The sequence below is a fragment of the Polyergus mexicanus genome, unplaced genomic scaffold (genome assembly GCF_030449975.1).
Source record: "Polyergus mexicanus isolate NDT 795.1 unplaced genomic scaffold, iyPolMexi1.0 SCAF_7, whole genome shotgun sequence".
Taxonomy (NCBI): Eukaryota; Metazoa; Arthropoda; class Insecta; order Hymenoptera; family Formicidae; genus Polyergus; species Polyergus mexicanus.
In genome coordinates, this window is record NW_027223327.1 from 11936485 (window position 1) to 11957757 (window position 21273).

The window sequence follows — 21273 nt, forward strand, 5'->3', positions numbered from 1 at the left end:
CTCTAAGAAACGTTGCACATGTTTTATTAAAAACTTTTATTAACGTTTTTATTGTTAAAATGTACTAAATTACATAACGTACTAAATTACGTAAATTACATAATTTTAATATAAAGATGTATAGCTCGTATATGTGCTTGTGTGTGTGTGTGTGTGTGTGTACTTTTATTATAATAACCATTAAATAGAGTTTATCGATTAATAAAACATATCGATCGTATTAACAATTGTTAGTACTGTGATTTTATATAAACTTTTTGAGTTATATATCGAGTATTAATCTCTTAGCTTAGATAATAACAAAATGTTAATATTGATTTGAGTTTTATAAAATGATTTTTTAAATTGTCCCTTTTTTTTATCAATAGTTTTTTTTTATATGATCATATTTTTTAACAAAAATTAAATCTGTACAATCTTCTCAAGTTTCGAGAATTCACAAATAAATAATTAAATTAAATAATTTTTCTCGCTGAAACGTCAATAATATTAAATCGAAGAGGTAAATATTTTTGCAGGTACAGCGATTCGAAGACACTCAATTTTTGTCTTGTAATAAAAAGGTCGCATCTTTTTTTCTATAAAATAAATAGCAATTTGAATGAATATAATATATAAATTATTTTTTGTTATAATTATATATATATATATATATATATATATATATATATATATATATATTATCTACGAGAAAATAATAAACGATGAATAGTTTTTATTATTTTTAATTACTCCCTTTAGCAAATATGATATATAAATACGCACAATTTTTTTCTCCATTCGATTTCGCGTATAATCTTCTTTTGATTGCCATTTATTGCATACCAGATAATGTGTTTGCCTTCATTACTTTTTATATTGACCATCATTCGTTCGTATCATTCTTTTTTTGTCTGGATCGGATAAAACGCGCATAAAGATAAGAATGCAGGCATATATTTCAGGCAGTATTTCAATAACACACCGTGTCACACTACTCTAAATTCTTCATTAAACGATCGATGAAATCACGAGCAAGACGCGCGAGATATATTTCTGAAATTTAAGGCCCGGTTACGGCGTCAACGCGTCAAGTGTCAACGATGTGGAATGCATATCACGAATACGCACGAAATTGGATCTGCCATGCAGCATCCCATGTGAAAAATTTTCTCCGTCTTTCACCTATTCGTATAGTTATCTTTTCGCGATCATATTATAATTGCAAATTTAAAAACATTCCTTGAAAATATTTGTCTATATATCATTCGTTCGAGTTTATATGTATTTCTAAGTCTCTTAGAAAATAGTTTCATATATAAGATATATTTTTCCTGAAAATCCTTTCAACACCTCAAAGCGATAATTCCGTATAATAATAAATGTACTTTTTATTTTTTACAGAAGTGCCGCAAGTATTTTAGCAGGTCGTCACGACGGCCCTGTGAAGGCAGGGACCTTGACAGCCCTCCCGAAGTCCTGGCCACAGGACCGATCTGATCCTGATCCCGTATCGATTCGGGGAAGCGTGATGCCTGACGTGGACCTCTCTGCGAAACTGCAGACTCTGCGCTACATCGAGAACGAGCGGCGTAGAACGTGCCAGGCACGCCCAGGCCAAAGTGGAACACGCGGTGGCATAACTCTTGACCTCGGCGCAGCCACGCAGACACGGAAAGTCGTACAGTGTCCTCTCCAACTGGCTAACCACCTGCTCGGCAACCTCGCGGGAACCGGTCTGCGCGCCGGAAATGGCCAGTTGCCGTTTTATGCATTCTTCAAGCTCCGGCGTCGTCGCCGACGTCTGCGATGCGGCCGCGCCGTTCAGGATCTTCAAGGCCTCCAGGCGCCTCGATGTCTGAACCATACCGGCTAAACGCCACGAGAGCTGCGGATGAGATACGATGATTAGAGGCTGCGTAGGCTGCGACCGGTAACGTAATAGCTTTCAGTTCTATAATATGCATGCCGTTAGAGACTTAACGTCTGTAACGGCATAAATTACGCGCGTCTGCTACGACGCCGTGCCGCGAGCTTCTCTTCCACGAATATTTAGAATATTCAAGACGAGTGAAATCGAATGAGAAAGAGTTCGAGCCGGGTACGTTTCGCGTGCGGCGAACGTAGTTCGCTGGATTATCACTTATACCCAACGGATGTTTAGAGATTAGAGTGGAACAGGTTTTATAACACATTCGCTGATTCATGATTGACGTTGACACATGATTTATGCATCCTGTGTTCCGATCGTTTTGCTACAAACGATTAAATAGTTTTTTTAGGCGACAAATTTATGATATCCCAATATATTTGATTGATTGATAGAATCGTATTTGATATAATCGTATTTGAAATATTAGTTTGCAAAGTTGGAGATATATTGGACATATTTCATCATTAATAATATCCTTTATATTTTATCGAGTAAATCATCATACTCTTATTATTAAAATAAAAAACTTGTAACAATAGTAAATTACTGTATATTACAGCAGTAGTATTCTATTCAAGAAAATATATAACACTATGATTTTTTAAATGATACCTGTAAATATGAGATAATATTTCAATTATTTTCATAGAATTTAAAATAATTTTTTATTCTTTGTAAAAATACAATATAATGACGCGTGTATCGTCGTAAAATCAAACATAGTATCTAAAAGTATACGTTAAAAAAATTGAGTTTTGTTTCAATTACTTATAATTTTTACTTATATCGGATGATCACGCGTTGATTTGTATATTTCGTTGGAAAGAAAAAAAAAGAGGACGATAGGATATAATTATTTTCTCCAATACCGTTAATACGAGACACATTTACATTTGATTGATAATCGATTTTATGTACAAAGTATCGAATGTATTTATAATCGCGAATCATCTGTGAACATGTAATAGCTCATAGAGATTATATCGTTAACATATTTTGCCGCTATCGTGCTTATTATGCTTATTATGAAGGATATGTCGATCGTAATCTTTATGAAATCGAGGACAGCATTGAAGTCGTCACCGCCGTAAAAATGCCGGTCGTTTTAATTAACCGACGTGCGAGCATACTTATTCCGCATTATCCCGGTTATCACGTAATTGCGACGGAATTTCGCGGGATCATGTCGCACGAAGGAATCCTTTCCGTTGGATTTGTACTCGGATTTACACAATGGGGTAATATACGAGCATTGTTGATGAATTACTGCTTTTAACAGAGCGCGACTAACTGTATATCCGGTACCGTTACAGGTGCGAAAGTTCGCGCTGTCGTATTACAACCCGTACGTTTTTCCCTCGTTCGTCACGACAATCGGCTATTTTATGCGTAATGAATCAGAAGAAACGAGCGTTAAAGCTTAACGAGTCAGTGTGTTGTATTGCTACGAGGACACGATACAAGAGTATAATTTTTGTGCATACACCTAGTATTCTCTATTGTTTAAAAAAAATCGACATTGTTGAGGTTGATTCGCGAGAATCTCTCGATTTTTGACACAGATATTCCGATCGCGAACATTAGAATCATAATATACTTCTAACGGAACCGTAATTAATTCGTGCAATAATGTTTCATTACATTTGCTCGATAATTTGAAGAAGCGACAATCATATAGTATATACAATATGTTTAATATTGAGAGGGTGATATCAATCATCGACTTTCACAAAGAAGTATTTAAGTTGCGGGTAGCCAATTTATTGAAATATCCACGGTAACTTTTCGTTTATATCGGTATCAAGAATGTTGAAAGTTACCGTACTACTGGTATACACAATACCTTCAATCTGCGGGATTGAGTTAGAACTTACAATTAAAGTTAGAACTTGCGTTCTCCGCGTAACTGCCGAATGAATATAGCGTAGGGCTGCAACCTACATTGAGCGCAAAATATTAAATTGAATCATAATCGGCCGCTAACGCTATTGTTTATGTACGAAATTACGCGACAGATTAATTATTATTCGTCATCGAATAATCATACAATCGTCCCTCTTCTAAGCTTTTTCCTCGTATTTACAATCGAGAGGAGCGTTAGTATTTCTAGGACATATTATATAACGTGCGTGAGAGTGTAAGAAAGAGTGAAAAAAAAATTACATCCGTTGCAATATCTATGTATTTTATCATAAAATGTTTCTCGCGTGTGGAAGTCATCTTGCCGCTATGCAACATATTAATCGCAGCGCGATTGCAGGCTGTCGCTATAGATATACATATGTAGATACACCATGCATAATTGTCCATACTTGATTCATATTCTAAAGAAAACTACAATAATATTCGATGAATATTCTGGCTATTAATCGATTCTCTCCCGCAGAATTCGATTTAATTAACTCATCGAAAGTTAAGATAGAAGGATCTAACTTTGCATAAGTTCATTATTAATAATTCGTGACATTTTATCATTAATTAATTGCCCTGAGATAGATTCTTATTCAGTTGCAATATCGGGCATTAATTCACGAGCACTTTGTCACAATATTTTAAATTTTTTTTATAGAGGCGCAAATATATATATGTATATACAAACTTGATATGTAGAATGTTTTTTTCCGAATTATGTAATTCATTGATATTTATCTTTTTAAGAAGGAGGGAAAATAATTTTATTTGAAGAACTGGCTTATATAAATTATTTCTTACGTCTTATTTTTTTTTTTTCTAAGTAGTCACGAAACGACGAATGATATTGTAACTGATGGTCGCATTTTTAAGGAAGGAATTGGGAATTATTATCATCGTATTGATACATATTTATCAGTTAATGTTACTAGGCTCTATCTAGGAATATATTCAAATACGCGCGAGAGGAGATGAAAACTTGTTCATAAAATAAGAGAAAAATGTACGAGGTAAGTTAAGCAGCAAGGAAATTTCTTCGTCGTGCTTATTTTATCACATCTATATGTGAAATGAAAAAGAGCAACGCGACGGCTGAATAGCGAATTAGATCTCTCCGTTTGCATTATTTAAGAAAATGATTGTGCCTTTCGCGTATTTTATCCGACGCGTTGATAGGAAGCAGAGAGGAGAATTTTATCGGATCTTTAGGCGTTTAAAATATCGATCAACAGCTGTCAATATTTTACTTTGCTTCTTTTTTATGCTATTTCGTCGTTTTGGCGATATTCGCTCGAAAAATATTCGTACATATCTCAAGTTATTTTGGGCTGAGAAGTATAAATCTCGTATTGTCGATTGAAATCCGCCATCTGCGACGGAATTAGCTGTTGCAGTTGGTCTGAAAATGACGCATGAACGCCGGGAATTGCTGTATCGCTAATTTTCGCATCTTTATCGAAATTACGTTGCGTATCTACGCCTTTCGAGGAAGATAGTACATATTTCGCGAATTGTCTCATCGGCCGGTTTATCGACCAAGTGACAGTAGCCTATTCTACAAAATGATAATAAACACGCGTACGCGAAAGAGAGGAAGAGGTAGCGAAGAGGACAGATAGTCCAAGGTGTGCGCGCGCGCGCATATATGTATATGTATATGTATGTGTATCGCTTTCTTCGTAGATATTTATTTTAGTTTATCGATTTCCCAGATATCCGTGTGAAAGGTATCTATATGTATCCATGTATATATGCAAAGTACCTAATAGCCTCAGGCTGACAGAACAATATATATATATATCTTTCTCTCTCTTTCTCTCTCTCTCTCTCTCTCTCTCTGTCACTTGCCGAGTATACTCTATTGCAAAAGTGCTCTCTGTCCGGCCTCCTCTTTCGCACCACCACAGATCATCCCTTCGCTCTAACCCCGGCAGCTTTGACGTTAATGGTCCATCGATCGGGCGAGAGACAGGTGCGTGGTAGTAGTAAAAATAATCTTACAGCATACTTATATATCTATGTATATACAAATATCATCGATACTCTATTCGAAATTTAATGATTGATTGTCGTAAAAAGATATATCTCTTTGTATTTTTTCTCTCCCTTTCTCTCTCTTGTTTTTCGTCGCCGTTTCTTTTGGCTTGTTCGCTAATTAAAAAGTATATTGAGAGTCAATGTTCTTCAAATGAATTGTCGAATACACTAATTTGCACGCACGTTTTATTTTAAATAATGCAATTTTCTCGGAAATACACAAGCGTAATTTTAAAACACCCTATTGCACGCGCGTTTGCACTCGCTAATGAAGAGATTGTACGCTTTTAACGCGGATTAGTATCTCCCAAATAAATTCCGATTTTTCTTTCGTCTATATGCGGCGCTTATTGCATGCAATTATACAATGCTATTACATTCGCATATGGAATTATACCTATACATGGAATTATATCTGTACATGCAATTATATACCTGGTGAAACTCGGTTTTTAACGCAAGAAATGTTTGTTTAATTAAAAGATGTCGCAAGTTACTAATAATTATTAATGTATATATTTTGGAGTGATTAGTTAAAATATTGTATTTGCGATATAATAATCGCTCTTAAGTTCTTAAAGGTCGTCTTGTACGACTTTATAAGTTTTTATTCAAAGACTTCGTTGATCGTAAAATTGAGTTTTACGCTGTAATGAAATTATTTGGATAAACGAGACGAGACGCGCGACGCGGACGCGGACGCGGACGCGAAATGGATCGCTTTATGCTTCACCTGCAATGAAGAAATTTACTTTATAGAGACCTGTTTTCAAAGCCAGCAGTAAAAAAGAACTTATTATTTATCAGCACAGTGTGAAATTCGAAAAAATCTATAAATTTAAAAATCCTTAAAATATATCTATGATATCTGTGTTGATTCATTGTGTCTTGTGCAGTTTCCCACCCTTTTTAAGTTACATTTGTTATGATATCTGAAATTGAACGAAGCTTTTATTCTCCTCTTTTCTAATTTGCGTATTCTCCATTTTTAAGAAATGCAGTAAATCAAATTTATACGCGTCTGATATTTTTATTTATTTATATACATTTTGATGAATTTGTGATAGCGATCTTTTTTATTAAGAAAAATTGCAGTATCAAGAATATTTGAATCATAAGTCACTTTCGTTCTTTTTCTTTTCTTTTTTTTTTCTCTTTGCATTTCGAGATCCGTCGCTCCGACTATATCTGAGAAATGGGTTTTGTTCTCTTATGCGTATAGAAAAATATAGCAAAATTTGTCTCATTATTTTACTTACATACTTGTATACTAATCATAATGATAATGATCACTTATCGCTATTGTACGATATCATTAGCGTTGACAAATGCTACGACAGTACTGAGTTTCCATAGCGACCTGTGAAGTAACAGTCAATATCGTGAAGCAATGTCACGCGAAAATGAGCTTGGCGAGTTCATACGACAGTAAATCGTTCGATCATTCTTGTTGACACGCGAAACTAATGCAACTTTATTTTTAGAGAAACGTATGTTTATATTCAGAGTGATCGAATTTATAAAAAGAGTAACGAATAATTTCTGGTCTGTAACAAAAAATATTTACATTTGAATAAACATATTTATGTTTGCTTTGTTTATACATATAATCCAAGTTTAAACGAGATTTTAAAATGTTGAAAAATTTACGTCGATGAGAGAGCGTATATACGAACGGATCAAAAAATGTTCACGAAAAAAAATTGTGAAGCATTGAGAGATTTTTCGATTGCTCGTTCAATGACTCTTTGATAATTAATCTCTTTGATAATTACTATACGCCAATTTTTGCCAGGAGTTATTCGCACAAGGTTTAATCGAATTTAATATCACGTTACATGTCCCGACACCTTTAACATGGTCTTTGTTTGCTCGTGATGACGTATATACAATTTCTGTGAACCGTACATTAGCCGCTCAAACTCACGTGTATATCGGTTTAATCGCGCATGCATTAAACATTAAACTGATCTCTGACGTTTGACTTTTACGGATTTTTTTGCCATTGTTTCTCGAATTTATGTCATTTATTATAAAGATAAGATTTATGCAAAATTTGATTTTAAATCAAAACTTAATAATGGAACTAATATAATAAGAGGGAATGCAAATTTATCATTAAAGAGATATTGAATTACATTTATTAACGGTTTAAACGAGGGAATCGTAATTGTAGAATAATTGAAATTTGCATATATATATATATATATATATAATATATATGCACAATTTAATTTACGTGTAAAATTATATATAAACTAATATACAAAAAAAAAAAAATGTTTTGTACGTTTATAAAATGAGAGGGGGAGGGAGAGGGATAAATTTTTCGATATTATTTGCTCATAAAATATATATATATATATATACAATATATGTGAAGAAATACTCTACAAATCGATTATGAAGGTCTCTTGCAAAATTAATTGCATTTTGCATATTAGCGCGAACAAATGTCTAATCTAATGTCAAAATGTTATTTACATCGCGATTAAAATAAGCATTGTTTTATCATTTATATCTACCGTGTGTGTTATTCCTGTAGAATTAATCATATAGAGCCAATCAACTACTCATACATTGATGAGATACTGACATTAAGTCAGACGTTAAACCAGATGATGAACGAAATGTGTTGTCGCACAAGTAAATAGTTGGTCTTTTTTGGAAAACCTTTTTTATTCAGATTCCGTTAATAATCCATGTACGAAGCGGGACAACGACATATTGTATAATATATATATATATATATATATATATTCGCACGATAATTTCGCGTCTGACTAATCCATACCGCATTTCTGCGGATGATCGAGTGCTACTCGTATAATCGCTTCGTTGCGCCTTTTGTTACATCCGAGCGTTTTCATCCGGCGAAACTATCTGTCATGCGAAATTGATCGATGAGAAAAAAAGATATTTCGGTTTCCGGTACGTAATACGAATGTTTGACTTTGTAATTTATCGATAATATTTATGCTATCCACTGAAGATTGCTGTTAATATGTACAATTTAAATTTTTATTTTTCATCTAAAATATTTTCAATCGTTTAATTTAAATTTTATGTTTTATGATTTTATGATTAGATATATTTCTCATGTTTATATTGGAAATCAAATAATATCAAAGAAAGGCATTTATACACATATGTATATGTATACGGGATTTCAAGTATCGTACTTTAGCGAACAAAGTAACATTTTTGATCGCGATTACTTGATCTAAAGTTGCACTCACCACTACCACCGAGTAGAGAATCTTCGCTTTCAAATCGGGAGCGTCCTTGAGCGACTCCAGCGCGTCTAATGCGTCCAGGGTATGCAGATTGGCCTGGGCGTAAAGAGCACCGTACCTCTCGGCGAGTCGCTCCACCGTAATGTCCGCCGAGATTAAATCCGAACAATTCTCCTCCACGCTGAGAACTTCACAGTTGCTATCCGTCGCGACGGGCTCCGGAGTTGGGCTGCAACTCTCGTCCGTATGGTAGCCAGCACTGCTGGATTCTTCCTCGTAGTCATCGCCTAGGTTGTCCTCGAGATGAAATACCTGATGATGTGCGGTACAGGATTTTAATATACAAAAAATACTCAAATGCAAAAATATTATTTATATAGACATAAAAATTAAAAATATACAAAATTTTATATTTTTATTAATATCTATACTTGAATTATTTAGATTACTTTTGCAATAGACATATATGTCTATCAATTGTTCTGACTTTTGAAGACATGTTCTTTGATTTTTCTACCATCCGACATTATTATGTTTTTTCAAACTCTGTATTGGTTTTATATTTATAGTTTGTGATGTGAAAAACTAAAGTATTTTTCAAAATAAAGTAAGATATTTTTTTTTCTTTTTTTATATATGCACTGCGCATATATAAAGTTCTGTATGTCTATGAGAAAAATCAAAGAAGTTGAAAATGATTAGAAAATATTTGAATAAGCTAGAATAAATATTATTGTGAGAAAATGTTATAATTTATATATAAAACGAGATAAGAAAAAAAAAAAAAAAAAGTAAAAAGAGATTGATTTTTTTTTCCTGTCTTGAAAAAATATAATATAAGTGAGTATATTCGGGAGATAAGAATTAATTAAGTGGAAATATTTACCGACATTTCTATCTTTCGTTACATTTATAGGGGGAAAAAACAAACATATCGAAAAAGATAATATTTTTATTTCACTTTTGCGTGTAATAGAATGTATGTCGCGTATTATGAGAGGAGAAACTACTGAACAATCGCAGCACATGCGCTTTTCTATCCACTTGTCCTATTTTCGATTGGGATTTGCAGTCGATTCTGGGCTTTCAATTAAAACGCGCTCAATGGAGAGCAATTAACACGTTTCGGTATGCCGAAGCGAGTTTTCCAATTCTATAACAATTGTATAACAATTTTCCACTTTCCGTTCTTTTTACATTTCAACGATCGTCATTTTCGATCGTTCCAAGTTCTAGTGAGATTATAAAAGAGATTAATTATTCGTATATTTTTGTTTTCAATTTGACGATACGTAATACAAACGATTCTAAAACACTTTGTCGCCGCGCGTTTGTCCATTAGCGAGAAGCAGTTTAAACATATGACGCGATGGCGGAATTCACCGTGTTCCCAATTGAATTTCGATTAAATTTCGCGAGAGAATGAACGCTGCGCATTTACACTGCGCTAAAACACTTTGAAGAATTTCGACCGAGCTAGAGGCGATTATTTTTCTCATTGAAGCGAATGACGTTGGTCGAAAGGGGAGAAAGCAAACTAATTTTGCCGTTTGTATTATCCGATTAAATAGAAATTGTTATTCTCCTCATAGAATAGATGGATGTCCCGACGCGTTCTGTCAAAACGTTGTCTGTAAAAGCCAAGAGTATACCAATCAGCGGAATCGATTTAAAATTTTTATCGCGCCGCGAAACTCTGTGCGGTAACGATGGCAGTTAGACGCGTAAAACATTTATCGCGTATGCGTATCACGTTGATTATCGCTCCCGATGATGATAATTCACTCAGTATTTTTAATATTCGCGCGCGATATTATAGCGTCCACATGAATATCGTACATGTCGTGTATATCGATTTTATCGATAAATTTGACGAGACGATGTTACTTGAAACTCTATAATCATGTTTTCGGACATGAATTATCAATATGCGAATTATGATACAAAATTGACGATAAAACTAGTCGCTCAGCTGCGCTTGCTTCCACACGATTAAAAAATTATTTCTATTTGATTCGTATATATTTTTCTTTGTGCATATATTTTGCGATATATAAGCTTCAATATATATTTCTCGTTGCGATTATGACATAAATATTATTAATAGCATGGGGGCTAACGATTCACATACAACGATACCGCATATCTATTTGGTACGCATGATTATATGATTATTTGGTGTATACCCGTGTATATAATGATTAATTTTATTTCAACTAAAGCTTTAGCATTTTTGATATTTGAATCAAACATATTCGATGTAATTGATTCGCTACACTGATAGAAATAATTTATATCTCCATATATTCCCGCTCTTTACTAGCGTGAATATAAAACATACGGATGCTATCGTTTCGATCCTAGTTTGACGTCGTGCTCGTTTTAATTTAAAACTTTCTCGAGTCGATGATCGCATCTCGATTTATTTATTAATCGCGCGCGAGAAATTTATTTCTCGCTAATTGATTTCTATCGAGTAATTCGCGCGATTTGCATGTCATCCTAGTCAAGAGGAACCGAGTCTAAGCAGCGACAAGAATAAATTTGTGTAATTTAGGAGGAGGATCGTCGTAGGATTTAGGACCCTTATGGGATTCCATGGGTTATTGCACATGGTACCTTTCGACGTCGTACGGATCTTTTTAGACGTATGTCAGTTGTTGCATGTCCCGCGAGAACACTCTCATTGTCAATTGCACGTGTTGTGTCTCGGATTCGTGTGCCCTCTCGCGCAGGTCCTTCACCTTCTTTTCTTATTGTTGCCGCCGACCGTACGAATCTCTCACGGAGGGGCGCGAAAAATAAATCGCGATCGCACATAAACTACGCGATCATTGTTCCAGTGAACAATACCGTTTCTATGTCAAAACTTCCTCGCCTGAAACGACCGCGTGAATCGTTTGGCGGATAGATATCATTAGTTAACGACGCCTATCTTACACGTTATTTATATGTTAATATAGCGAATCTGAAAACGTATTTTCTGGGTTATTCAAAGTCGAATTATATATTTCCATCATTTGTGATTAATATTCGTTTTTGGAAAACTTTTTTAATTCGATGTCTAAAAAAAAAAAAAAATCGAGCGAAATCAAACTTTGTTCCTCTCGCAAGGATGCGAGGTAAGATAAAAACCTACGTATATTTTCGAGGATTAAATTTCGGGAATACTCGGATGGGAGGGTAACGTTTCTCGCTTACCTGCGGATTATCCTCGCTCATAAACTGCAGGGCGAGCGCGCAGCCCCTCGAAAATTGCAGCAACCTCGCGGCAACGGCCGGATTCTTCGCGTTCGTCGGTGCGAAGGTCGATTTTCGCAAGGCCGTCCATTGACGGAGCGCCTCCTTGTCCTGCTCGACTCGGTGCTTCAACTCCGCCAGTAGATTCTCCAAATTGCACGGTCCGCCCGCTTTCTCCAAGGTGTTCAACAGGCTTTGATTATCGATCAGCCGTTGTTGGATCTCACTGTATTTCAGGGAAAGCTGCCGCTGATGCGAGGCTGCCTGTACACCTTGATCCGCTACAAAAGAGTAAGAAAATATCGGAGCTTCTTTCTCTCTCTCTCTCTCTCTCTCTCCTTCTCTCTTCAATAGTTTTATTATTATTTTTTATTATTAGAGCGGAACCGCGCACGAGACCGGCGTTATTAGCGTTCGCTGCCATCTTTTTACGGCGCAGATAGTCGGGCCGATATCCGGCACGAAATCGCCGGGAGTGTCTGACATCACAGCGAGATATGCTATACTTTCTTCTTTATAATGAAACGGGATTAAGTTATGCGCCGTTTCCACACTCTTGCGCGCGAGGCATAAATTGCCGCGGGTTCACGCTCCAATAAAAGTTACAGTTCGGTCTGTTCCCATTATATCATAACGTGAGATAGCCATATTATACTTTTCTTCGTCTAATTGTAAGCGAATAAAATCCTGAGACCATTTCTATCGCTTGACAAAAGATATTGTTAATTATTAGCGTAATTAAATTTTATGATGGAGCAAATGAGTTACCTACTATAATGCTAATTATATATTTTAATAAAAATCGAAGGAAGAAGAGATGGAGTTTCTCGCGATTGAAATATGTTTCACTGGCGATTAGAAGATGACGTTTAAAAGATACGCAACTTAGATACGCAAAAAAGCATAAATTAAAATTATACAATAATTTACAAGAAACATACGTATAATTGGACTGTTTCGGAAAATATAATTATTCGTATATTTTAAATCCTCGCTTCCACGAGGATGAGACATGTCAAAGTAACATTTCTGTAGACATTTATCAATATTTACAAGCGATATTTACATCGTTCATCGATCGATATTTTACCTGTTGCATGTTTCCGTCACCTCCCTAGTTTTTTTTCTCCTCGATAATACATCGAAGATATCCGCGAACGAGAGAGCGGCGCAGTATGTAACGCTCCTATGTAAATGGCTTACGGTGCAGTGTCCCGACATTAGTTAATTTGCATTTGTAAACGTAACGCGGCGCGTTAAAATCCGATACTTGACGATTCCGCGGTGTTCTAGATATAATACATACATACCCGCGGTAATAAGATGATCGTGCAACTTTATTCCGATAAAGTTAGCGGCGCGAATTAATCCCGTCGGGCAGTAGATGATAATTGCATATTATAATGTGTATCGCCGCGATGCACGCATCGATGAACGCGTTTTACACCGGATAATTTTGGCTAAATCCGTGTCGCGGTTTTCCGGTGCGAATATTTCGACAACGTGCGTGCCCGTCATAATGCCGAATCCCCGAATGAAAATCTGGCCGGATTTACTCTAAATAGCGTATAATTGCGAAATATTGCACGCCAATTTAGCGTTACATTGCCCCAGCGGCAATTGACACTTCTTTTTTGAATAATTAATCGTTTAATCGAAGGCTAAATGGATCATTTGTCTTCATCGATTACGAATACTTTGATTTACCGTCGTTATTTACGTATATTATCACAAAATTCATGTAATATTATCATGCTAATTTGAAAGTTTAAAAAATCGAGAAAATGATTATTCACAAAAAATATATAACGTTAGAAGAGATTATCGTATAAAAGTATCAATTTACAACGTGCTAGATAACGCCATCTTTGCGATAACAATAAAATCGGAGTCTTTATGTACCTTTATGGGTTCCAGCGTGCTTGCCAAAATTCTCCATCTTGTGTAACGCTAATTTATAGGTCTCCATCCGCGTCTCGAGTTCCTCTTTCAACGCAAGCGGCAAAGATACCAAATTCGGCGTAACGGAGTTCTCGGAGTTGTTCGTTTGCGAGGAGGGCACCAGTCCGTGCTTGCCGAGTCCTTCAACGGCTCTGTCTAGGGCGCGTCTCCTCGATATCAGCGTGTTCTTTATATTGGGCGATAATCTATTCAAGGATACGAGAAGTTTGCACCAGATCCGCGGTCGGGAGTTGTCCTGACTGGTCGATATCAGATGCACTATCCTCCAGAGGACTTGCTCGATTCGCAAGATCTTCGTATCGCTGACGTTCAGCTCCACTAACCGGGAATAGAGTGCCTCCAGCAAGATGAGGCTGTGCGGCAACGTCTCGATCAACAGGTCCACCGGAATATCTGTCAAAGCAGCCTTCAGAGTGTAATGCGGTAGTTTCATTAGGAAGCCGGCCGCCTCCCTGTATTGTCTACCCTCGTACAATCTTAGCAGTCTGAAAGAAGGGATGATAGCCGTATCCCGTTAGCATGTGTGCGATAGTTTGTTGGCGGAACTTTACATTGTACAAACCAAAATAGTGTCGAGAGAGTAGAAACAAGATTTAACTTTACGACGTAAACCCAATCTCAATATATACCTAGACGAAAGTGATGTTTATGTTTATTCAATATATATACTATATATATATATATGTATAACAACAACAACAACAAAATTTATAATGAAGGGATTCTATTTTTATGACACATTTATTTTGCTATATATGCCTAATTTCTGCTTATCGTTCCTTGTGATATCAGATACGATTTTTACGTTGCATTTTAAGCAATACGCAGAAGCGAACGAATACATATATCGCAAAATGTGTGATGAAAATATAGATTAAAAGGCAAATTCGATTCATTTGACAACGAATTTGTCGTTAGATAGATTTGTGGAAATACTGATATCGGCATGTACATCAATAATTCACTGACAATAGTAGTTTGGATTTATGATTATTGATTTGTGATTATGTCTGAGTTAACTTAATTCTCTCATGCGATTAATATCATATTGCATGTACTATATTTTACGTAATATATTGAAAAGAGCGAGATTGCGAAAATCAAATATTATATTCTGCTTAATAATATGTAATATATACAATTTGAACACCTGAATATTTTCGGAAATATAGCAAATCAGTTTTATACATTGAATTGGAATTGAAGTTGCAGTAAGCGTGAATTGTAAATTTGATAAAGATATTGATATAAAAAATAATCACGCTGTACGCGCTCTTGATAAAATGCCTGCTTAAATGCCTTTGAAAGAAATTTGTGAATTTCGTTACATAAAAAAGGGATTAAATTGCTTTAATCCATGTCTACGTACCTTCTCAATGCCATCCGCGGATTTGAGCCCTCATCCTCCGGGATGCCGATATGGCCGATCTGGAACTGTGAGCCGGGACCCCATACAAGTCTTTGTATCGTATTTCTGGGTCGCTCCGGCCTGATCCTTTCACAGGAATTGATGCCTGGAAGTGATACGCTTTGCCTGCTCATCTTTGTCCACTCTTTTAGCGTCTTATTTTTCTTTAAACGCCTATCCTCTTTGATTGTCTCTCTGAACTCGGTATTTATTTATTCCCCTTGCGAGACGGAGGGTTAACAAGGAGGGTTATTCGAGAATCGTCTTTACGATCATTCCTCCCAGCTCTCCGGGACACGTCAAGACATCCACTTCTCGGATTGATTTTTCTTTTACCGGTACTTTAGAACTTTCACGATCCTTTCTCTTTGTCCTCGATGCGATCTTTGACCCATCAGCCACGCCCCATCAGTCTCCGTGAACCTTGGGTCGCTCCGCTCCACCTCTTGCAAATAAATACTTTTTACGGCATACTCGAGGGCGAATCTGTCGCGACGATGACTTTTGCCGGCTCTTTATCTGCGTGCCCTTAGCTGCCTTCGCAATCGCAGGCTTTCGCCAAATCGACTTTGAATGTTTTGTGATGAGCTTTTTTGGATAGTAAAAAGTATGGAGATTTTGATAAATATAAATCAATATTTTACGCGAAAGAAAAATTGTGTGTATGTGTGTGTGTGTGTTTGTGTGTGTCACATCGATTAATTCAATGATTTTAATTAAAATTTTATAGATACAGATTTTTTCGCGTTTTCCAGATTTTTCAATCAGGCAATGGCTTCCAAGATTATTGTTTGCTCCCTTTCTGAGAACAGATTTTTCAATCATATACTATATGATTAATTTCTCTTAAGTGAATAATAATTTATCCATTAATGGTATTCTTGTTTGAATGAATATCTTGGGTTAGGTTGGTCAATATTATTCCTTAATTATTCGTATCCTATTCGCATAGCTTGCAGATGAAATTAATTAGCACGTGTTTAACCAATTTAGCTTTTTCATTTTTCAACCTGATGTCTATTTTTATTGGCAAAGTTTCTATCTAATGCGTATAATAAGTTATGTCAAAAAAAATTTTTTTCATTTTGAAATAATTTTGCTTTTTTTCTGTAATGCGCGCGCGCACACACACACACACACACACACACACACACACACACACACACACACACACACACACACACACACACACACAAGTGGGATATCTTCCTAACGATAAAGTTTAAAAATCGATTCTTTCTTTATAATCATATCAATTAGAGCGACGCGTGCTGATCACTCTCGCTCTCGACTTCTCGTTTTTCTTCGCTTTGACTTCACTTTGCCCTTGACGAGGTTAGCCCTTTCTTTCTCTTTCTCTCTCACGATTTTCCGCACTTCTGGCAGAAACGTAAGCTGCCTCGAGGCAGACCGCGTCGTCTAATTTTCTAACCGCTATTCTCTCCCACACGGGCTCTTCTTCGCAATTCTCCGTTCAGAAACAGCCGGCAGGAACATTTCATTCTTGATTCACTTTTGTACTCACCGCATCTCCCAACCTCGTTTCTTCACTTGTTGAATCCCGATCTTCGACATCGCCAGTGCTAAACCAATCTCATTATCGTTGTATATGAGATTTTCTTGGTGCGGGCGCATGGAGATTGATCAATTTTTTTGCGATGATCTCTCGATCTTCGTTCCTCACCGCGAGTATGCCCGAAACCGATTAACAATTTTTTGGCTTTCTTTTCTTCCCTCTAGCGAAGTACATATCCTTTTTTCTCGCTCGTCTGTTTTTCCACGCGTTCCTTTCTCATAAATTTCTTTCCGTCCGGTCCTCGTACGAACGAAACACGAACTGGCCTACAGCCTCCGGGCAAACCGGCCCCACTTTTTCGCGAGCCGAGCTGGACCTGCGAACAGAATTATTCAGTGAGTCGCGTTCTTTCTCGATATGTCCGAGCGAAATGTTCTTACGCGGCCGTCGCGATGCAATCCACGTGGTACGGGTCGAGAGATTCGCATAAATTCGCGATATATCGTATCTCTCGTGAAATAAACGCCAAAACTCGATCACGGCAAAATCCTACTCTATACATGCAAAATTTGTTATCAGAAAATGTCTTATCGTTAGTTGACTGATATCTTGACTCTATACGTCTACACTTGTGTATAACATATTTTTAATAATTTTTCAGTTAGATATTTTTATAATTAAATACTACACGAAATAGTATTAAAATAGTGAAAAATAGTATTAATGCACGAGTCTAAATTGAAAATAAATAAGGAATGCACAAAAGTTTTATTATCTACTTGTATGAATGAAATTTAATTTTTTCCTGTTTATTCTTTAATATAAGATATATTTTTATAATTATAGATTTTTCTAGAAATCTTTTATAAAAAAAAAAAAAAAAAAAAAATCGACGCGGAGAACGGTCCGAAGAAGTTTGACATTAATGTTTCAAGATGCACGATGGTCTTCGATTTCCTTAAAAGCGAGCGCTGTAAAACAAGAAGGTGGAAAGAGGAAAATAAATTCAAACAGAAGTTATCAAAAATGGAAAAAGTATCCATTTTTCTTTTATAAAAGTCCTCTTGTACGCTTTGTACACGTGCGCGCGTCCTATAGCAGAATAAAATATTTGCCGTTAGCGATGCGACACTCTATAGCGACAGAAATGGTCCATGCATGATGCATCGGATCTCGAAACTGCGGTGTATAATCTCGCTGGCGTATCGCAGATGCCTAGCAAATTTCCGTATACCTTTGTTGGAAACATGTGCCTTTTATGGTATGAAAAAATTCACCGACGAGAGAAAGATATTGAAAGATTTTGCGAGAGGGAAAATAGAACAATATGGATATGGATATCTGCAATGAATAATTCGGAATAATATAAGCATCGCTTAATAACGATGAATATAAGGCATGAACATGCATTGATTGGAACAGTTGTTGCATCTAAAGTTAATTGCGAAACAGTTTCTGCGTTAAAAAAAGTTATCGTATCATATACAATATATATTTGCATCTCGTTTAAATGTTTTATACCTGGATGAAATAATTGGGAAGTAATTAATGTATCAACTGCGGGTTTTTTTTGGGGGGGGGGGGGTAGAATATTTAATGAAACGTTTTTCACGCGTACAATTTATTATATCAAAGAATATAATACGAGTTTGCTCGTATTCCACTTGCATATGGTAACAAATTTTTTTAATTACTTTAATTATGCTTGTGCGCGCAGAATTCGTCGTCCTAGAGCGGTTCTCGCAATTTTTAAGTTACTATTAACTTAACTAATTTTTGAGAATGCAATACCGGTAACGAGTTTTAACATAATTTATGCTGCATTTAATAAAAATATCGAAATAAAATCTTTTAAGTTAATTAAAGAACATTTATTATATCGAACGTGCATGTTGCGGAATGATGAAGTTTTATTTAGAACATGTTAATTGAATGGCATTTAGAGCCTTAATTTTTTAACACATATTTCAAGACATGATTATATTGTAAATGAACATGATAGGCTCATTACGTGTCATTATGATGATTTCACTCTCAAATTTATTTAAACGTCAGATAATACAACGTTAAATTATGAATTATGAAAATATGAACAGATTAAGTTTAGAAGCTCTATGTACTTGGGAAATTATTTTTCATTGTGACACATTTCCACGATGTTAAAAATCTCAAATATGGTAATTGATATTATGTGTAATTTATCGTACTTTGAAATGAGAAGAATATACAAATATATAAACGTTTCATTATTTCAATTTTATATAGCAATCTTTTTAACGTTTATGTGATTACTTCTTTTACATATTCTAACTTTTATTTTATATTTATGAAAACTTACATAAAAGCCATTTAGAAAATTAATTAAAAAATGGCCGAATTCAAGATTATCTCACATTAAAAACTTGTAATTTATTCGAAATATCGAGATATCCCTTTTCTGTTTACTTTTTATTCTCATACGTAAACTTCGCATAAGAGACTCAACTGTATTAATTGAAGACTTACGAGAATATAGTAATAATGGAGTACTTCTTGATCCTTAAATCCGAAGTATCCACACTGCGAACAAACTTCCTTTCGAGAGTCAATCCGTGCGAAGGGTCATCTTAGCTTTAGAATGACTTTAGGTCTCGCGATCCGGAAACTTTACAGCGAGCACGTTCACAGTATCGCGAACAGTATCGTAACGCGTGATCGAATCCGCTCGTGCTTATCTAGGATCATCGAGCTTGCGGCGGCGGTGCGTGTTTTTGCTGGTGAATTTCGAATGATACGACATGTCGGACGTGAATGCGAGTAACGAAGCTGCCGTTCGTCTTTGGGAATACGTGAGATCCCGGTTTGGAAGGTTGGTGGTGGAAGAAGAGTGGAGGATCTCTCTCTGCCTCACGTGAACCGAACGACTCTCACAAAATCTTCGGACACGTCGAAAGACGAGGAATGGGGATTGAGACACGAAGAGCAAGATGAGGAGAGAGTAGATTGAAAAAAAGAACGGAGGAAAGAAAGAGAGAGATCAAGCGAAAGACGACAAACAAGTCTGTGCGAATGAGTGCATGAGCGAGAGAGAAAGCGCTAGGAAGAATGAAAGAACACATAGAAAGGTGAGTACTCTAGGCAAAGCGTGAACAGAAGCCATCTGTTCTACGACGGTATATCGCAACATCGGATATAGGAAGTGAATACTATCGTTATTACCGCTTCGAGTGATCAAAAAAAAATGGAAGAAGAAGGACAAATGATTTCGAATGACGAGCACAAAGCAATCGAGCGCAACCGAGATGACGAGAGACGCTCTCCGTTCTTCTTCGCGCAAAAACATCTTCGTAGTCATTAATGCCATAATAATTGCCATTTAAAGAAACAATTTCGATAGCGTTATCGATACATCTATTGGAGGGCTACAAAGCAACGAGCTTTAACGAGCTCTGGATTATGCTGTTTCTTCTCGGTGAAGAGAAGGAGGAAAAGACAGTAGTGAACAGCCTTTTAGAAAAACCTGATTTGTCGGGGGGGGGGGGAGGGGGGGAGCAGAAAGGAGAAAAGATGAGGAAAGAAGAGGGGTAGAAGCTGCCGATCTACCGCTGCTGACGGCGACCTACTGTCCTGCATACCGCTGCTCGGCACAATCTACGGCAAGAGGAACCGAACATCCGGTGAAGAATCCAGATACTTCCTTCCATGCATGTGTGCGCCGATGAACCAATGATTATTTAGTCGTGCATTTCCTTCCGCGATCGTTTGCGGCCGATAGAGAGTTTATCGGAGAAAGGCGAGATGCCGATTCACTTGGTGCCGCATGATCCGCGAACTTTTGCCACTAAATCTCACACGCGTCGCCGCCGCGTCGCGAGCGCAGATCGCTGATGCTTTCTAACGATGTTCTCTTTTCCTACGACGTGTGAATGGATTAGAACTTATGTTTGCCGCAGGGAATCCCGACAGGACAATGCGAACGGTTAACGATCGGTTTTCTATTTACGTTGATTAACTTTAAAATGCGGTTAAAGTCATTTCTTGATTCCAGTTTTGGAATCAGAAAACAGGACAT

General features: G+C 36.3%; 1 protein-coding gene across 1 annotated transcript; it reads right to left on the reverse strand.

The window, feature by feature from the left end:
- Positions 1-737: 737 nt before the first annotated feature.
- On the reverse strand, positions 738-16572 carry LOC138935221 (uncharacterized). The gene is made up of 5 exons (XM_070299676.1): positions 15668-16572; positions 14239-14783; positions 12298-12617; positions 9100-9408; positions 738-1867 (listed from the first exon to the last, which is right to left on the reverse strand). The coding sequence occupies exons 1-5, from the start codon at positions 15838-15840 to the stop codon at positions 1400-1402; spliced, it is 1815 nt and encodes a 604-aa protein (XP_070155777.1). The 5' UTR covers positions 15841-16572; the 3' UTR covers positions 738-1399.
- Between the last annotated feature and the right edge of the window lie 4701 nt (positions 16573-21273).

Coding starts and splice junctions, on each gene's coding strand:
- LOC138935221 (XM_070299676.1), bottom strand. CDS start 15,840: ATGAGCAGGCAAAGCGTATCACTTCCAGGCATCAATTCCTGTGAAAGG. Junction 14,784..15,667: donor CCGCGGATGGCATTGAGAAG/GTACGTAGACAT, acceptor CCCTTCTTTCAG/ACTGCTAAGATTGTACGAGG. Junction 9,409..12,297: donor TGAGCGAGGATAATCCGCAG/GTAAGCGAGAAA, acceptor GCACATCATCAG/GTATTTCATCTCGAGGACAA.